General features: G+C 50.3%; 1 protein-coding gene across 3 annotated transcripts in view; it reads left to right on the top strand.

Moving 5' to 3' along the window:
* LOC119962101 (activin receptor type-2A) overlaps positions 1 to 20,136 on the top strand; it is a 197,041-nt gene that overhangs the window by 166,376 nt on the left and 10,529 nt on the right. For all 3 annotated transcript variants that reach the window (XM_038789970.1, XM_038789969.1, XM_038789971.1), the window contains 2 exons: positions 5,090 to 5,204; positions 18,058 to 18,196. In XM_038789970.1, coding sequence (XP_038645898.1) covers positions 5,090 to 5,204; positions 18,058 to 18,196 — 254 coding nt within the window. The remainder of the gene's footprint in view (positions 1 to 5,089; positions 5,205 to 18,057; positions 18,197 to 20,136) is intronic.

Genomic DNA, 20,136 nt, shown 5'->3' on the forward strand with positions numbered 1-20,136 from the left:
ACCGACCACCCTGGACAAAGTCCCCGCCACCCCCTTCCAAAACCCCTCCAACGCCAGACATGCCCAAAACATGTGGGTGTGGTTCGCCGGGCCTCCCGAACACCTCCCGCATCTGTCCTTCCTTCCCCCCCCCCCCCCCCCCCCCAAAAGAACCGGCTCATCCTGGCCCCAGTCATGTGCGCCCTATGCAGCACCTTCAGCTGAATTTGTGCGCAAGAAGAGGACGAGTTCACCCTCCCCAGGGCATCCGCCCACGTCCCATCGTCAATCTCTTCCCCTAGCTTCTCCTCCCACTTCGCTTTCAGCTCCTCCACCGAGGCCGCCTCCTCTTCCTGCATCATCTGATAAATCGCCGAGATCCTCCCCTCACCGACCTACGTCCCCGACAGCACCCTATCTATCCTGCACCCACCTAGGCGGCAGCAGCGGGAACTTCGCCACCTGCCGCTTAACTAATGCCCTAATCTGCATATAGCTGAAAGCATTCCCAGGGGGGAGGCCCCACTTCCCCTCCAACTCCTCTAAAGTCGCAAACTTCCCGTCGAGCAAAAGATCCCCCATCCGCCTGATGCCTGCCCTATGCCAACTCAAAAATCCACCATCCATGCTCCCTGGTGCAAACCGGTGATTGCCCCTTATCGGGGCCCACACTGAGGCCTTCACTTCCCCCCTGTGCTGCCTCCACTGCCCCCAAACTTTGAGGGACGCCACCACTACCGGACTCGTGGAATATCTTGCCGGGGGGAGTGGAAGCGGGGCCGTCACCAATCCCTCCAAACTCGTACCCACACAGGATGCCACCTCCAACCACTTCCATGCGGCACCCTCCCCCTCCATCACCCACCTGCGAATCATTGCCACATTCGCAGCCCAGTCATACCCACACAGGTTGGGCAGCGCCAAACCGCCTGCCCCCCTTCTTCGATTCAGGAATACCCTCCTCACTCTCGGGGTCTTCCGCGCCTACACGATCCCTAGAATACTCTTATTCACCCTCTTGAAAAAAGCCTTCAGAATCAATATGGGGAGGCACTGGAAAAGAAACAAAAACCTCGGGAGCACCATCATCTTAACCGACTTGACCCTGCCCGTCAAAGAGAGTGGCAGCGCGTCCCACCTCCTGAACTCCTCCTCCATCTGTTCCACCAGCCTCGAAAAGTTTAGCCTGTGCAGGGCCCCCCAGCTCCTAGCTATCTGGACTCCAAGATATCTAAAGCCCCTCTTCGCCCTCTTCAACGGGAGCTCTCCTATCTCCCTCTCCTGGTCCCCCAGGTGCAGCACAAACAGCTCACTTTTCCCCACGTTGAGCTTGTAGCCCGAAAAGTCCCCAAGTATCTTCAACACCTCTGGCATCCCCCAGCCGGATCCGCGATGTACAACAGTGAATCATCTGCGCACAACGACAACTGGTGCTCCCCCCCCCAACCCCCGCACAATCCCCCTCTAGTTCTTTGAATCCCTCAGCACCATGGCCAAGTGCTCAATCGCTAACGCGAAGAGCAGGGGAGACAAGTGGCACCCCTGCCTCGTCCTCCGGGAAAGCCGAAAGTCCTCCGACCTCCTCCCATTCGGCACCACACTCGCCACCGGGGAGCTGTACAGCAACCTCACCCAGCTGATGAATCCCTCACCAAACCCGATCCTCCTCAGCACTTCTCACAGGTAGCTCCACTCCACCCTGTAAAAAGCTTTCTCCGGGTTCCATCGATGCTACTATTTCCGCCTCCCCAGCCGCCGACGCCATCATCATAACATTAAGAAGCCGCCGTACATTGACATTCAGCTGCCTCCCCTTCACAAACCCCGTTTGGTCCTCATGGATAACCATCGGGACCACATCTTCCACTCTTCTGGACAGTACCTTCGCCAACAACTCTGCATCCACGTTGAGGAGTGAAATCGGCCTGTAAGACACACTGGAGGGGGTCCTTATCCCGCTTCAGGATCAGTGAAATTATTGCTCTAGACATCGTCGGGGGCAGAGCCCCCCCTTACCTCGCCTCATTCAGGGTCCTCACAAGCAGCGGGCCCAGCAGATCTGAAAACTTCTTGTAAAACTCCACCGGGAACCCGTCAGGTCCCGGTGCTTTTCCTGTCTGCATGCTCCCCAGCGCCTCCATCAGCTCCTCCAACTCGATTGGGGCCCCCAGACCCTCCACCCGCTCATCCTCTACTCTTGGGAACTCCAGCCTATCCAGAAACCGGTCCATCCCGCCCACCTCCCTAGGGGGCACCGCCAGGTACAGCCCCTCGTAAAAGGATCTGAACACGCCATTAATGTCCCTGCCACCCCGCACCAAGTTCCCTCCTGCATCTGTGACTCCCGCTATCTCTCTCGCTGCCTCCCGCTTCCGGAGCTGGTGGGCCAGCATCCGACTTGCCTTCTCCCCATACTCATATACCGCCCCCTGCGCCCTCCTCCACTGCGCCTCCGCCTTCCGGGTGGTCAGTATATTAAAGTCCGCTTGGAAACTGCGACGCTTCCTCAAAGGCCCCTCCTCTAGGACATCCACATACCTCCTATCCACCTTTACCATTTCTTCCACCAGCCTCTCCCTCTCAACCCTCTGCCCCCTCTCCCTGTACGCCCGAATGGATATCAGCTCCCCTCTAACCACTGCCTTCTACGCTTCCCAAACCACCCCAACTTGCACCTCCCCGTTATCGTTGGCTTCCAAATACCCCTCTATACCCCTACGGACCCGCCCACATCATAGTTAATCATAGAATTTACAGTTCAGAAGGACGGCATTCGACCCATCGAGTCTGCACTGGCTCCTGGAAAGAGCACCCTACCCAAGGTTAACACCTCCACCCTATCCCCATAACCAAGTAACCCCACCCAACACTATGGGCAATTTTGGACACTAAGGGCAATTCATCATGGCCAATCCACCTAACCTGCACATCTTTGGACTGTGGGAGGAAACCGGAGCACCCGGAGGAAACCCACGCACACACAGGGAGGATGTGCAGACTCCACACAGACAGTGACCCAAGCCGGAATTGAACCTGGGACCCTGGAGCTGTGAAACGATTGTGCTATCCACAATGCTACCGTGCTGCCCCACATACTTCCTCCTCTGCCAGAAGCCCCACATCTAACCTCCACAGCGGGCGCTGATCCTTCCCCGCCCCCAGCTCCAGGTCCACCAAATGCGGAGCATGGTCAGATATGGCTATCGCCGAATACTCCGCCACCACCACTCTCGGGATTAGCGCCCTGCTGAGAACAAAAAAATAAATCCGGGAATAAGCCTTGTGGACATGGGAGAAAAAGGAGAACTCCCTACCCGCCGGCTTCAAAAACCTCCAAGGGTCTACCCCTCCCATCTGATCCATGATCTCCCTCAGCACCGAGGCCGCCGCTGGCCTTTTACCCGTCCTAGACTTTGAACGATCCAGAGCCGGATTCAACACCGTATTAAAGTCCCCTCCCAAGATCAAACCCCCCCCCCCCCCCCCCCCCCCCCCCCCGTCTCCAGGTCTGGAATCCGGCTCAGCATTCGCCGCATGAAGCCTGCATCGTCCCAGTTGGGGGCGTACACATTGACCAGAACCACCCGCTCCCCCTGAAGTCTACCACTCACCATTACGTATCTACCTGCACTGTCCGCCACCACATTCGACGCAACAAATGACAAGCTCTTGCCAACTAAGATCGCCACCCCTTGATTCTTCGCATCCAGCCCCGAGTGAAACACCTGCCCCACCCAGCCGCTTCTCAGCCTCACCTGATCCGCAACCTTAAGGTGCGTCTCCTGGAGCATAGCTACATCCGCTCCCAGCCCCTTCAGGTGTGCCAAGACCCGGGACCGCTTCACCGGTCCATTCAGCTCTCTGAAGCAGCAATAGAGCTGCTCCTGCGCCACTGCTGCCACGCTGCCGGTTCCCCGCCCGCCGTCATCTTGTTTTCCTGCCTCGCACCTTTCTCTGCTCCAAAGCCGATTTTTTTTGACCGCCCCGCTCCTGGTCCAGTCCATCCACCGGCAGATGAGCACAGTGGGTGTGTTCCCACCAGGGTAAAAGTCCAACCAGCACCGCTGCGGGCCCTTAAAAGAGCCCGAAAGTCCACAAATCGCGGGAGCTACCGAACATGCGGCTTAGCTCCACATCGCCGGAAGTCCAAAAACATTTGTATGGAGACATGTCTGCCAAGTCGAGAAATTTCCTTACACGAATGTCCCACTTTGTTGACAAGAATCCAGCCCTAAATCTTGGTTGACAATTATCATAGAATTTACAGTGCAGAAGGAGGCCATTCGGCCCATCGAGTCTGCACCGGCTCTTGTAAAGAGCACCATACCCAAGGCCAACACCTCCACCCTATCCCCATAACCCAGTAACCCCACCCAACACTATGGGCAATTTTGGACACTAAGGGCAATTTATCATGGCCAATCCACCTAACCAGCACATCTTTGGACTGTGGGAGGAAACCTGAGTACCCGGAGGAAACCCACGCACACACGGGGAGGATGTGCAGACTCCGCACAGACAGTGACCCAAGCCGGAATCGAACCTGGGAATCGGGTTGGTTTAGCTCAGTGGGCTAGACAGCTGGTTTGTAATGCAGAACAAGGCCAGCATCACGGGTTAAATTCCTGTCCCGGCTTACCCGAACAGGCGCCGGAATGTGGTGACTAGCGGCTTTTCACAATAACTTCATACTTGTGACAATAAAAGATTATTATTTTATTATTATTACAACACAGTTTGATGTCAGTGAGGATTTTCATCAAGGCCTTAAGTTTAGATGGCTGTTAAAAATACTATGAAGTTACTCATATAGAGCATTCTGATGTTCTGGCCAATGTTTATTTTTAAACTCATACCACCAAAACAAATATCAACTTGCCATACATATTGTATTTTGTGAAATCTTGCAGTTTGTAAACCTTGCTGCATTTGTATACAGAATTTACTGCGTTTCAAAATTATCCATTGTGTATGACGTTTCTGCAAAATAACATAAAACAAAGTACATTTTATTCTGTGATTTAATGTGAATGCATGATCTACGTGCACTAATGAGATGACAACTTAGTTTCGTTTGTAAGGACGAAGTATTTCTATTCTGTTTGAACAGGGACTTCAAAAGTAAAAATGTGTTGCTGAAGAACAATCTCACTGCTTGTATAGGAGACTTTGGTTTAGCTTTGAGATTTGAAGCTGGGAAGTCAGCGGGTGATACTCACGGCCAGGTATGAACTATTAAGATGTGGTTTAATCAAGAATTACTGCATGAAACATGTTCAAAGCAAATACCTGTCAGACTATATGCTTTAACGCCTTTTCAAAGTAGACACAAAGGTCAAGTTCACAGGATATAAGAGCAGAATTCAGCCATTTGGCCCATCGAGTCTGCTCCGCTATTCAATCATGGCTGATCTCATCCTGGTGTTAACCCTTCCGTCCTGCCCGTTCTCCACAACGCTTCAACCCATTAAAACTGTCTAACTCCTCCTTAAATGTACTCGCTGTCCCTGCATCCACTGCACTCCGGGGTAGCGTATTCCAGAGATTCACAACCCTTTGGGAGAAATAGTTTCTCCTCAACTCCGTTTAGAATTTGCTACCTATTATCCTAAAACTGACCTCTCGTTTAGTTGTCTTTGATTTGACAACTGCTTGTGTGCCTAGTGTGTGAAATAAATAAAAGCGAAAGTACATTAGATCAGTTCTTCTAAGGGGACTGAGGAATATTATTGGTGCAGAGCAGAAAGAATCTTTATGAGCCTGAAAACACAGAAAGATGACACGTGGCCCATCATGTCTTCGTCGGCCATCAAGCACCTATCCATTTGAATCCCATTTTCCAGCACTTGATCCATTGTCTTGTATGCTATTGCGTTTCAAATGCTCATCAGTGCTACTTAAATGTTGTGACGGTTGCTCCCTCTACCATTTTTTCAGGCAGTGAGTTCCAGATTGCCACCAGCCTCTGGGAGAAAACCTTTTTCCTCAAATACCATCTAAATCTTCTACATCTGCCGTTCCAACATTTCTTTCCGAAGCACCAACATCCTTGAAGAGTACAAATTTATTTCTTGCGAACCAAAGTACTCTCTCTCTCTCTCTCTCTCTCTCTCTCTCTCTCTCTCTCTCTCTCTCTCTCTCTCTCTCTTCCCCCCCCCCCACCCCAAACACCACCACCATCTCAAAATTTTAAAATACATTGGCCAGGATTCTCCAATCCTGCGGCCAAGTTCTGACACCGGCGTGAAAAGCAGGGCGAGCCACTCTGGCATCAACGGGCCTCGATTGGCAGGTATTCACCCCTTCCTAGGGGGCTAGTACGCCGCTGAAGTGGTGTCCGCAGCTGAGACGTCCGAAAGCTGGCCATGGGCGTTGCGAGTCCGCGCATGCGTGCCACGGCCGGCGCGAGTACGTGCATGTGCATGGGTTCCCGTCTTTGCGCCGGCTCGTGGGCAATATGGCGGAGCCCTACAGGGGCCCACCACGGAGGAACATAGGCCCCCCCCACGGAGCCAGCCTGCCCGCCGATCGGTAGGCCCCAGTCGCAGGCCAGGCCACCATGGAGACCAGCCCCGCCACCAGGACGACCCCCGCAGCCAGAACTCCGAGGTCCTGCCTGGTGGGACCATATGTAACCCACGCCAGCGGGATTCCGCTGAACTCGGCAGGCACTCGGCCCATCGAAGCCCGGAGAATCACCAGGAGGGGCGCTTTCAATGGCCCCGGACCAGCATAGCGGCGATCCCGCGGGCGCCCGAGAATCGGCGGGGCGGCATGGTGCGATTCTCGCGCCCCCACGCCGATTCTCTGACCCGGCGCGGGGTCGGAGAATCCCGACTATTATGTTTCAGTCATGGAGACGTCTAATTTTGGGTCTCCTTTCCTCCTAAATTATTTAATGTAGTCAGAAGGATGGAGACTTGAGTGATTCTTAATTCCAATAGGGGCTGCAGTCTTTAGACTAGGTTGGGAGCCAATCTGGGGAAGCAGAACCCTTGAACAAATATTGTGGGTCTGTATCAATTTTCATTCTTTGAGTACAACCAAAGAATATTCTTTCCAACACTTCTTTGGGTATTGGGTTATTATATCTGAACAGAATTCTCCTTTCCCTATGAACACATGATCTGGTTGTATATTCTCATAATGGGGCATGTACAGCGTGGATTTTTACTTCGATTTTGCAGTCAGTGACAAAACAATAGTGCTTTCCACTGACCTTGAAAAGCTTCCCACAAAATCCAAATGTTGTCAGTGCCAATGGACTTCCCTTCCTTCATTGCAGCTTAAATCAGGCGCTAAGTCGAGTATTTTCAGGCACAAAGAACAATGCAGCACCAGAACAGGCCCTTCGGCCCTCCAAGCCTGCGCCGATCATGTGTCCTATCAAGACCAACTGCCTGTACCCTTCTATACCCCATAACTGCACGTAACTGCATTGATTAAAAAGTAGAAGAACAACCAATCAACACAGTCTAGAACCTCGTGGCACGGCACATCCCCATTGTACCATTACGATCAAGCCAGGAGATCAACCCTGGTTTAATGAGTGTATATGGATTCATCTAAAATTGAGGTGTCATCCTGGTGAACCTACCAGGGCAGCACAGTAGCATGGTGGTTAGCATAAATGTTTCACAGCTCCAGGGTCCCAGGTTCGATTCCCGGCTGGGTCACTGTCTGTGTGGAGTCTGCACGTCCTCCCCGTGTGTGCGTGGGTTTCCTCCGGGTGCTCCGGTTTCCTCCCACAGTCCAAAGATGTGCGGGTTAGGTGGATTGGCCATGCTAAATTGCCCGTAGTGTAAGGTTAATGGGGGGATTGTTGGCTTACGGGTATAGGGTGGATACGTGGGTTTGAGTAGGGTGATCATTGCTCGGCATAACATCGAGGGCCGAAGGGCCTTTTCTGTGCTGTACTGTTCTATGTTCTATGTTCTACTTACGTGCCAAACAGCGGATGCAACAGGCGGAGCTATGCAATCCCACAGCCTAATCTAAGATCAGCATCCTGCCATATCCAGTCATGAATGGTGATGGACAATAAAACACTCACTGGAAGAGGATTCCACAAATGTCTACACCCTTAATGATGGGGAAACCAGCACATCAGTGCAAAGGAGAAGGTTGAAGTATTTCCAACTATTCTTGCCAAAAATGCCAAATGGGATGTTCCATCTTAGCCTTCTGAGGTCCCCAGCATCACAGATGTCAGTCTTCAAATTCAATTCACTCCACATGATATCACGAAATACAGAAGGCACTGAATACTTCAGAGGCTGTCGGCCCTGACAACATTCCGGCAATAGTACTTGTGTTCCAGAACGATCCGCGCCCTTAGCCAAGTTATTGAATTCCATCTACAACACTGGCATCTTTTTAGCAATGTGGAAAATTCGCCAGGTATATCCTGTCCACAACAAGCAGGACTAATCCAACCCATCAGTCTTCTCTCAATCATCAGTAAAATGTTGGGAAATAGTTATCAAGAGTGCCACCAAGCTACCTTTACTTGAAAAATGAAATGAAAATTGCTTATTGTCACAAGTAGGCTTCAAATGAAGTTACTGTGAATATCCCCTAGTCGCCACATTCCGGTGCCTGTTCGGGGAGGCTGGTACGGGAATTGAATCTGCTGCTGGCCTGCCTTGGTCTGCTTTAAAAGCTAGCTCTTTAGCCCTTTAGCTTTTTAGTGCTAAACCAGCCCCCAATAATAACCTGCCCGCCGATGCTCAGTTTGGGTTCTGCCAGAACCATTTAGCTCCTGACCTCATTGCAGCCTTCGTCCAAACATGGACAAAAGATCTGAACTGGAGAGTGATTGCTCTTGACATCAGGGCAGCATTTGACTCGAGGAACCCTAGCATAACTGGAGACTGTTAAATCAGGGCGAAAGCTTTCAATACCTATCATAGGGGAAGGTGTTTATGGATGTCAGAGGTCAATCATCTCTGTCCCAGTTCAGGGATGCGGCCGATGCCCCTGACTCCTTCATGTGCGGGAAGTGTGTCCAGCTGCAGCTCCTGTTAGACCGCATGACGGCTCTGGAGCTGCGGATGGACTCACTTTGGAGCATCCGCGATGCTGAGGAGGTCGTCGATAGCACATTCAGTGAGTTGGTCACACCGCAGATTAGGATTGGTGAGGGAGACAGGGAATGGGTGACCAAAAGGCAGAGAAAGAGCAGGAAGGCAGTGCAGGTGTCCCCTGCGGTCATCTCCCTCCAACACAGGTATACCGTTTTGGATACTGTTGGGGCAGATGACTCACCAGGTGAAGGCAGTAGTAGCCAGTCTCATGGCACCGTGGCTGGCTCTGCTGCACAGAAGGACGGTAAAAAGACTGGCAGGGCTATAATCATAGGGGATTCAATCGTAAGGGGAGTAGACAGGCGTTTCTGTGGTCGAAAACGAGACTCCCGAATGGTATGTTGCCTCCCGGGTGCACGGGTCAGGGATGTCTCAGATCGGCTGCAGGACATACTGAAAGGGGAGGGTGAACAGCCAGTTGTCGTGGTGCATATAGGCACCAACGATATAGGTAAAAAACGGGATGAGGTCCTACAATCAGAATTTAGAGAGTTAGGAGATAAGTTTAAAAAATAGGACCTCAAAGGTAGTAATCTTAGGATTGCTACCAGTGCCATGAGACAGTCAGAGTAGAAATTCAAGAATAATCGGAATGAATACGTGTCTTGAGAGATGGTGCAGGAGGAAGAGGTTCAGATTTTTTGGACATTGGAACTGGCTCGGGGGGGGGTGGGGGACCATTACAAACCGGATGGTCTACACCTGGGCAGGACTGGAACCAATGTCCTAGGGGGTGCTTTTGCTCACACTGTTGGGGAGGTTTTAAACTAATGTGGCAGGGGGATGGGAACCAGATTAGGAAGCTAGAGGTCAGTAAAGAGGCAGCAACTAAAGCCAGTAAGGTACTAGATAATAAACTCAATGTGACTAAGGGGAAGAGTAGACAGGGAAGAGATGATGAACGCAAAGGGACAGGTGGTCTGAGGTGCATTTGTTTTAATGCGAGAAGTGTAGCAGGTAAGGCAGATGAATTTAGGGTTTGGATTAGTACCTGGGAATTTTGATGTTATTGGTATTACTGAGACTTGGTTGAGGGAAGGGCAGGACTGGCAACTGAATATCCCAGGGTATAGATGCTTCAGGAGGGATAGAGAGGGAGGTAGAAGGGGTGGAAGAGTTGCATTACTAGTCAGAGATGATGTCACAGCTGTGATTAAGGAGGGCACTATAGAGGGTTTGAGCACTGAGGCAATATGGGTAGAGCTGAGAAATAGGAAGGGTGCAGTAACATTGTTGGGACTTTACCACAGGCCTCCCAAAAGCGAGCATGAAGTAGAGGTACAAATATGCAGACAGATTATAGAAAAATGTAGGAGCAATAGGGTGGTTGTGATGGGAGATTTTAACTTCTCCAACATTGAATGGGACTCGTGTAGTGTTGGAGGGGTAGATGGAGCAGAATTTGTAAGGAGCATCCAGGAGAGTTTTTTAGAGCAGTATGTAAATAGTCCAACTCGGGAAGGGGCCATACTGGACCTGGTATTGGGGAATGATCCCGGCCAGGTGGTTGAAGTTTCAGTCGGTGATTACTTTGGGAATAGCGATCACAATTCCGTAAGTTTTAGAATACTCATGGACAAAGACGAGAGTGGTCCTAAAGGAAGAGTGCTAAATTGGGGACAGGCAGAGTGTAACAATATCCGGCAGGAGCTCGGGAATGTGGATTGGGAGCAGCTGTTTAAGGGTAAATCCACATTTGAAATGTGGGAGTCTTTTAAGGAAAGGTTGATTACAGTGCAGGACAGACATGTCCCTGTGAAAATGAGGGATAGAAATGGCAAGATTAGGGAACCATGGATGGCGGGTGGAATTATGAGACTAGCTAAAATGAAAATGGAAGCACACATAAGATCGAGGCAATTCAAAATTGATGAAGCTTTGGAGGAATATCGGGAAAGTAGGACGAATCTCAAACGCGCAATAAAGAGGGCGAAAAGGGGTCATGAAATATCTTTGGCTAACAGTGGTTAAGGAAAATCCTAAATCCTTTTATTCGTATATAAGGAGCAAGAGGGTAACTAGAGAAAGGATTGGCCCACTCAAAGACAAAAGAGGGAATTTATGCGTGGAGTCAGAGGAAATGGGTGAGATTCTTAATGAGTACTTTGCATCGGTATTCACCAAGGAGAGGGACATGACGGATGTTGAAGCTAGGGATGGATGTTTAAATACTCTAGGTCAAGTCGTCATACGGAAGGGGGAAGTTTTGGGTATTCTAAAAGACATTAAGGTGGACAAGTCCCCAGGACCGGATGGGATCTATCCCAGGTTACTGAGGGAAGCGAGGGTCGAAATAGCTGGGGACTTAACAGATATCTTTGCAGCATCCTTGAGCACGGGTGAGGTCCCAGAGGACTGGAGAATTGCTAATGTTGTCCCTTTGTTTAAGCAGGGTAGCAGGGATAATCCAGGGAATTATAGACCTGTGAGCTTGACATCAGTGGTAGGCAAACTGTTGGAGAAGATACTGAGGGATAGGATCTATTCACATTTAGAAGAAAATAGACTTATCAGATAGGCAGCATGGTTTTGTGCAGGGAAGGTCATGTCTTACAAACCTAATAGAATTATTTGAGGAAGTGACAGAGTTAATTGATGAGGGAAGGGCTGTAGATATCATATACATGGACTTCAGTAAGGCGTTTGATAAAGTTTCCCATGGCAGGTTGATGGAAAAAGTGAAGTCGTATGGGGTTCAGGGTGTATTAGCTTGATGGATAAAGAACTGGCTGGGCAACAGGAGACAGAGAGTAGTGGTGGAAGGGAGTGTCTCAAAATGGAGAAAGGTGACTAGTGGTGTTCCACAGGGATCCGTGCTCAGACCACTGTTGTTTGTGATATACATAAATGATCTGGAGGAAGGTATAGGTGGTCTCATTAGCAGGTTTGCAGTGATGGAACCATCAATTCACGAGACACGTGTTTTAAGATATGAACAGTGGTTTTAATCTACTTACTACAGAGCCAGCCTGTTACCGTTGAACTCTCGATGAACTGCAGGCTGGCCCTGGACACGGTTATTTATACAGCAGTCAAGGGGGAGGAGTCGTGGGCAGAGCCATGGGTGAAGCCCTGTACAAACTCCTGAGCATTCCCAGAGCTACTTCCCCCTAGTGGTCGGATAACGCTACTGCGCTTACAATAGTATTGGTAATTACAGTGTGAATTACTACGTTACATACACCACATTCACCCCCTGCAAAAAAAATCAAGTCCGGCGGGAGTGGTGGTCTACAAAGTAAGTCTCTCCGGTGGTCGAACTGTCCGCTGTGATCTGCGGAGCACCGGGGTTGCAGCCTCTTGCGGTGGCTGGATGGGTGTTGTGTGCTGGGGTACAATGGCGGACTCCAGGGAGGGTTGTGTCCGAGCTTCATACTCTTCTGGTTCGACTGGGGGCTGGCCGGCGCGGGTGCACGGAACTGGTGGAGCAGGCTCGGGAGCGCGAGGGGGCGGCAGTATGGGGTGTAGGGTGAGGAGTCCTTCTGTGGGGGTAGAGGGGGCGCTGGATCCAGCGGGTGCCCTATCCCGGAGGGATACTGTGTCCTGGCGGCCGTCAGGGAACTCGACAAAGGCGTACTGGGGGTTGGAGTGGAGCAGGCGCACCTTCTCAACAAGGGGGTCGGTTTTGTGTGCCCTGACGTGTTTCCTCAGGGGTACCGGGCCCGGTGTCCTCAGCCATGCCGGAAGTGAGACCCCCGTGGTAGTGCCCCTGGAAAAAATGAAGAGCCTCTCGTGAGGGGTCTGATTGGTCGCTGTACATAAGAGGGACCTAATAGCGTGGAGCGCGTCTGGGAGGACTTCTTGCCACTGGGGGACTTTGAGCTTTCTAGACCGGAGGGTCAGTAGGACGGTCGTCCAGGCCGTCGCGTTCTCCCTCTCCACCTGCCCGTTCCCCCTGGGGTTGTAACTGGTAGTCCTGCTCGAGGCGATGCCCTTGTCGAGCAGGTACTGACGCAGCTCGTCGCACATAAAGGACGAACCCCGGTCGCTGTGCACGTAGCTGGGGAAACCAAACGGGGTGAAGATGCTATGTATGGCCCTAATGACTGTGTGGGAGGTCATGTCGGGGCACGGGATACCAAATGGGAAACGGGAGAACTCATCTACGATGTTTAGCAAGTAAACGTTCTTGTTAGTTGAGGGGAGTGGCCCTTTGAAATCAGTCGCGAGGCATTCAAATGGCCTAGAAGCCTTGACCAGGTGGGCCCTGTCTGGTCTATAGAAGTGCGGTTTGCACTCCACACAGATCGGGCAGTCCCTGGTGACCGCTTTTACCTCCTCGTTGGAGAAAGGCAGGTTTCAGGCTCTGATGTAGTGGGCGAGCCGGGTGACCCCCAGGTGGCAGAGGTCATTGTGGATGACTTTCAGTCTGTCAATCTGCGCGCTGGCGCATGTCCCGCGGGATAGGGCATCCGGAGGCTCGTTGAGCTTCCCGGGTCGATACTTAGTATCATAGCTGTAGGTGGAGAGTTCGATCCTCCACCGAAGAATTTTATCGTTTTTTATTTTGCCCCTTTGCGAGTTATCAAACATGAAGGCGACCGATCTTTGGTCGGTGATGAGGGTGAACCTCCTACCTGCGAGGTAGTGCCTCCAGTAACGAATAGCCTCCACAATGGCTTGTGCTTCTTTCTCGACTGAGGAGTGTCGGAGTTCTGAAGCGGAGAGGGTACGGGAGAAAAATGCGACTGGTCTCCCTGCCTGATTTAGTGTGGCTGCTAGAGCTACCTCTGAGGTGTCGCTCTCAACCTGGAATGGAGTGGATTCATCCACCGCCCGCATGGCCGCTTTGGCGATGTCCTCCTTGATGCAGTTGAAGGCCTGGCGTGCCTCAGCTGACAGGGGAAATTGTGTGGCCTTAAAGAGTGGGCGGGCTTTGTCCGCATATTGAGGGACCCACTGGGCGTAGTAGGAGAAGAAGCCCAAGCACTGTTTGAGGGCCTTGGGGCAATGGGGGAGGGGGAGTTCTAAGAGGGGGAGCATACGGTCCGGGTCTGGGCCCAGGACTCCGTTTTCCACTACGGAGCCGAGGATGGCCAGTTTGTTTGTGCGGAAAACGCATTTCTCTTTGTTGTAGGTGATGTTTAATTTCTATGCTGTCTGGAAAAAATGGTGGAGGTTGGCGTCGTGATCCTGCTGGTCATAGTTGCAGATGGTGACAGTGTCCAAGTACGGAAACGTGGCCCGCAGCCCGTACTGGTCCACCATTCGGTCCATTGCTCGTAGGAACACCGAGACCCCATTAGTGACGCCGAAGGGGACCCGGAGGAAATGGAAGAGGCGGCCATCGGCCTCGAATGCCGTGTAGTGGCGGTCCTCCGGGCGGATTGGGATCTGATGGTATGCAGACTTCAGATCCACCGTGGAAAAGAGCCGATACTGGGCGATCTGATTTACCATGTCTGCAATCCTGGGGAGGTGATACGCGTCGAGGAGCGTAAATCTATTTATGGTCTGACTATAGTCGACAACCATGCGGAATTTTTCCCCGGTCTTAACGACCACCACCTGAGCTCTCCAGGGACTATTGCTGGCCTCTATAATCCTCTCACTGAGAAGCCTTTGGACCTCTGATCTGATAAATACCCTATCCTGCAGGCTGTATCGCCTGCTACGAGTGGCTACGGGTTTACAGTCCTTTGTGAGATTGGCGAAGAGAGGAGGGGGGGAGATTCGCAGTGTAGCAAGGCTGCAGATAGTGAGTGGGGGCAGGGGCCCGCCGAAGCTGAGGGTGAGGCTCTTAAGATTACATTGAAAATCTAGGCCCAATAAGAGTGGCGCGCATAGGTCGGGCAAAACGTAGAGCTGAAATTTTGAGTAGCTAGCGCCTCTGATTGTGAGTGTCGCGGCGGTGCGCCCCTGGATCTGTACAGAATGGGAGCCTGAAGCGAGCGAGATAGTTTGCCGCATGGGGAAAACGGAGAGCGAACAGCGTCTTACCAGGTCTGGGTGTATGAAGCTCTCAGTGCTCCCGGAGTCAAAAAGGCATGGCGTGTTGTACCCGTTGATTTGGACCTCTGCCATTGAATTTCACAGATGCTTCGGGCGTGATTGATCCAGGGTGACTGCGCCGAGTTGCGGGCCTCGTGACGAGCGCCCGGGGAGGTCGTACTCTTCCGATGAGTTGTCCGAGCGTGGAGATGCAGGTCGGGCCCGTGGATTGCACGTGGCGGGCGGCGAGGAAGATGGCGGCCCCCATGAGTTGCACGTGGCCGGCCGCGTGGTGGAGGTTTGCCAAGATGGCGGCCCCCATGGATCGCACGTGGCGGGAGGGGGCGGGGTCGGGACATAGGCCGCAGCGTTTTGGGCCCTGCGAGCATGCGGGTGTGGGGAGCGATTACTTCGTGCCGCTGGGGTGTTGGACGCTGGGGCCCTTTTTGCGAGGCACACTCTCGCGTAGTGGCCTTTCCGCCCGCAGCTGCTGCAGGTCACGTTGCGGGCCGGGCAGTGCTGCCGCGGGTGCTGATTCTGCCCGTAGAAATGGCAGGCTGGAGCAGTCTGGTGGCTGGGCGGCCGCGTGGCACAGGCCTGGGGGAGTCGCTGGTCGGGGGCCCATGATTGGGTCGCGGGGAACGAGGTGAGGCTGCGGAAGGAGACCTCCATCGTGGTAGCAATTTTCGCAGTTGTTTCTAAGTCTTGGGCCCCCTTTTCCAGCAGTCATTGGCGCACATAATTAGACCCGAGTCCCGCTACAAAAACATTGGGTACAGCCAGTTCTCTATGTTCAGCCGCGGTAACCGCTTGAAAGTTACAGTTATTAGATAGATTATTGAGCTCTCTTAAAATTCGGCGAGTGATTCTGTAGGCCGCTGGCGGCGAGTCGTGAACATATGGTGTGCGTAAACTTTGTTAATGGGCCTTACACGCATCTTATCGAGTATCGCTAGCGCTGTAGTATATGAACCGGCCGAGTTTAGTTGCGTAGAGATTCTGTGGCTCACCCTCGCGTGCAGTAGACTTAACTTCTGTTCCTCTGTTGTTTCTGCTGTGCTCGCTTCTGCCAGGTAGGCCTTAAAGCACCGCAGCCAGTGGGAGATTTCTTTTGCCTCTGCATCCTGTGGGTTGCTTTCCAGGCGTCCAGGCTTGAGGGCTGATCCCATGATCGATCCTGACTGTTCTTAAGTAGATTAAATTGATGGAACCATCAATTCATGAGACACGTGTTTTAAGATATGAACAGTGGTTTTAATCTACTTACTGTAGAGCCAGCCTGTTACCCGTTGAACTCTCGATGAACTGCAGGCTGGCCCTGGACACAGTTATTTATACAGCAGTCAAGGGGGAGGAGTCGTGGGCAGAGCCAAGGGTGGAGCCCTGTACAAACTCCTGAGCATTCCCAGAGCTACTCCCCTAGTGGTCGGATAAAGCTACTGCGCTTACAATAGTATTGGTAAATACAGTGTGAATTACTACGTTACATTCACCACATGCAGATGATACTAAGATTGGTGGAGTTGCAGATAGCGAGGCGGACTGTCAGAGAATACAGCAAAATATAGATAGATTGGAGAGTTGGGCAGAGAAATGGCAGATGGCGTTCAATCCAGGCAAATGCGAGGTAATGCATTTTGGAAGATCTAATTCAAGAGCGGACTTTATGGTCAATGGAAGAGTCCTGTGGAAAATTGATGTACAGAGAGATCTGGGAGTTCAGGTCCATTGTACCCTGAAGGTGGCAACGCAGGTTGATAGAGTGGTCAAGAAGGCATACAGCATGCTTGCCTTCATCGGACGGGGTATTGAGTACAAGAGTCAGCAGGTCATGTTACAGTTGTATAGGACTTTGGTTAGGCCACATTTGGAATACTGCATGCAGTTCTGGTCGCCACATTGCCGGAAGGATGTGGATGCTTTGGAGAGGGTGCAGAGGAGGTTCACCAGGATGTTTCCTGATATGGAGGGTGCTAGCTATTAAGAAAGGTTGAGTAGATTAGGATTGTTTTTGTTGGAAAGACGGAGGTTGAGGGGGGACCTGATTGAGGTCTACAAAATGATGAGAGGTATGGACAGGGTGGATAGCAACAAGCTTTTTCCAAGATTGGGGGTGTCAATTACAAGGGGTCACGATTTCAAGGTGAGAGGGGGAAAGTTTAAGGGAGATGTGCGTGGAAAGTTTTTTACGCAGAGGGTGGTGGGTGCCTGGAACGCTTTGCCAGCGGAGGTGGTAGAGGCAGGCACGATAGCATCATTTAAGGTGCATCTAGACAGATATATGAACGGGCGGGGAACAGAGGGAAGTAGATCCTTGGAAAATAGGAGACAGGTTTAGATAAAGGATCTGGATCGGCGCAGGCTGGGAGGGCCGAAGGGCCTGTTCCTGTGCTGTAATTTTCTTTGTTCTTTGTTCAAAACATCCCTGCGAGCATTCTAATAACCTTCCTTCCATCAAAAGGTCTAAAGTAAAGATGTTAATGTTCACAACGCTCAGCACCATTTGTGACTCAGACACCGAGCAGCCTGTATCCATATGCAGCAGTATCTGGACAGCATTCAGGCCCGGGCTGATAAGTGGCAAGTGACATTCTTGCCACTCAAGTGCCGGGTCAATCTCCAGTGACTATCACCGACAAGAGAGAATGCAACCACATCATCATGACGTTCAATGGCATTACCAACACTGAATCCCCTTCTGTCAATACTGAAAGCAGTCATCGATTTCTGCACTTAATGTTTGCAGGTACAAATTCCCGACGTTGCTGTCAGTTTTAGTGTTGTAAATACTGTGATTGCTGACAGTTTCACCATCATTATTATTGCAAAAAGTGGGCCATGAAGTGTTATTTGTTCCTTTCCTGCCTGTTTCTCATGTTGCCGAATAAAATTATCCAAAGCATTAAATATAATCTGATGTGACTTCGTATTGCACGTTATTTTTACCTGACTGAATCCAACCCTGAAACCATAACCCCGAAGACCCAAATGAGACCTTTTTTTAGCCAATAAAAATGTGCATATCAGATTTTGTTTAAACTCTCTTTTTCTTTCATCCCAGGTTGGCACCCGAAGGTACATGGCTCCAGAGGTCTTGGAAGGTGCTATAAATTTCCAACGTGATGCATTCCTCAGGATAGACATGTACTCAATGGGTCTCGTGCTGTGGGAATTGGCATCAAGGTGCACAGCTACTGATGGTTGGTCTGATTTTTCTTATTCTAACAATAAAAAAAATGTAAATGGCTACTTTGTTGCTTCTCAGTTGAAGTTCATAATAAAACTTTATATTCTGCTTCCTCCTGAGGAACTCTCCCTGGCACTCCACACTTGTTCAGAAAGGTTTAGTTACATGGAATTCACAGTACAAAAACAGGCCATTCAGCCAAACTGGCCCATGCCAGCATTTATGCTATTCCTCCCGTTCCTCTTAATTCCAACAGCAATTCTTTTTATTCCTTTCTCCCTTATGTTTATCTAGTTTATCCTAAATTTGCTATTTGCTTCATTGGTGAATATCTTATTTACCACTACAAGTATTGTTATTCCCCAACAACCCCCCTCCACCAAAGAAGTGGTAACCTTGCCTTTACCTCTACTGTATCAAACACCTTCACGGGACCTGGATTAGATCACTTCTTAATATTCTCTACTCAAGGGAATACAAGCCAAATGTTATGCATCCTATCCTCATAACTTTACCATTCAACAGTAAATGCAATTTCGAAGATCATTCAATAGTATCTAGTTGACTAATTTCTGGGCTGCATAAGACTGTCTGCAGACCTATAGCGGTGTCAGCCATGGCTCAGTGGTCAAACAAACTTTGAGAATTTTTCAATTGTATGTAATTTTTAAATACCACTATTTAGTTCCATTATTTTTTTCCTGAAAAATAGAAGAGACTGAGATGCACAACGCAATTCCCATTGCTAGCTAACCAAAGCTTTCACCGTACTTTCGGCTAATAATCACAACTGAGTATGTTTTTTTTAAAGAATTCTCCCCTCTTTTTTTTGGCAATCACCTTAAATCTGTGTCTTTTATTACTGAAACCCTGGTGGAAACAGGTTCTCCTTATTTACTATTATCAAAACCCCTCATGATTTTGAACGTAGTTATCAAATGTCTGCTTTCTTTGCTTTAAGGAGAGGAACCTAACTTCTCTGTTCTCGCCACATAACTGAAGTTCCTCACCCCATTGAAAATTTTAAGACTCCAATAGATTTTTGATAGCTAATTATATTGAGGGTTACAGAATAAAGTGGTAAATCAATTTGAGATAGAGATCAGCCATTATCTAAATGAATGGCAGAAAAAGATTGATCGGTTGAATGGCTATTCCAAATGGCCTCAAGCCAACATACTTTCTTTGGAAAACTGAACTGATCTTGGCATCAACCAAAAGATTGAGTTCCATTCCTAAAGAAGTTGCAATCATCCAAACCTTCAGGTACAATACACTTCTGCATAATTACCTTGACCCCAAACGTCCTTGGCCAAAGAGGGGGCTAGCAGAGTATGCCTGAACAGAGAAACATAGGTGGAGCAATGCAGATATTTAACTCTAGCTGGACAGTCATGAAAAAGTAGCAAAATAAACCTTCCATTTCCCAAGTCAGTATTCCTTCATCTTGACCAACATGCGTGCACACACATATATAGAACTTACAGTGCAGAAGGAGGCCATTCGGCCCATCAAGTCTGCACCGGCTCCTGGAAAGAGCACCTAACCAAGGTTAACACCTCCACCCTATCCCAGTAACCCCACCCAACACTAAGAGCAATTTTGGACACTAAGGGCAATTTATCATGTCCAATCCACCTAACTTGCACATCTTTGGACTGTGGGAGGAAACCGGAGCACCCGGAGGAAACCCACACACACACTGGGAGGATGTGCAGACTCCGCACAGACAGTGACCCAAGCTGGAATCGAACCTGGGACCCTGGAGCTGTGAAGTGATTGTGCTATCCACAATGCTACCGTCACCTTAAAATCATACAGTGCGAAGGAGACCTTTCCAAAGATCATCATACCAACCCCGCCCCAAAGAGCTTTCAAACCATATACTTCCTCTGTTCCATCCCCTAACACTAATTAAAAATTATTGGTGAGCCAAGATTTATGTATTGGATT

This window comes from Scyliorhinus canicula, chromosome 2 (genome assembly GCF_902713615.1).
Source record: "Scyliorhinus canicula chromosome 2, sScyCan1.1, whole genome shotgun sequence".
Taxonomy (NCBI): Eukaryota; Metazoa; Chordata; class Chondrichthyes; order Carcharhiniformes; family Scyliorhinidae; genus Scyliorhinus; species Scyliorhinus canicula.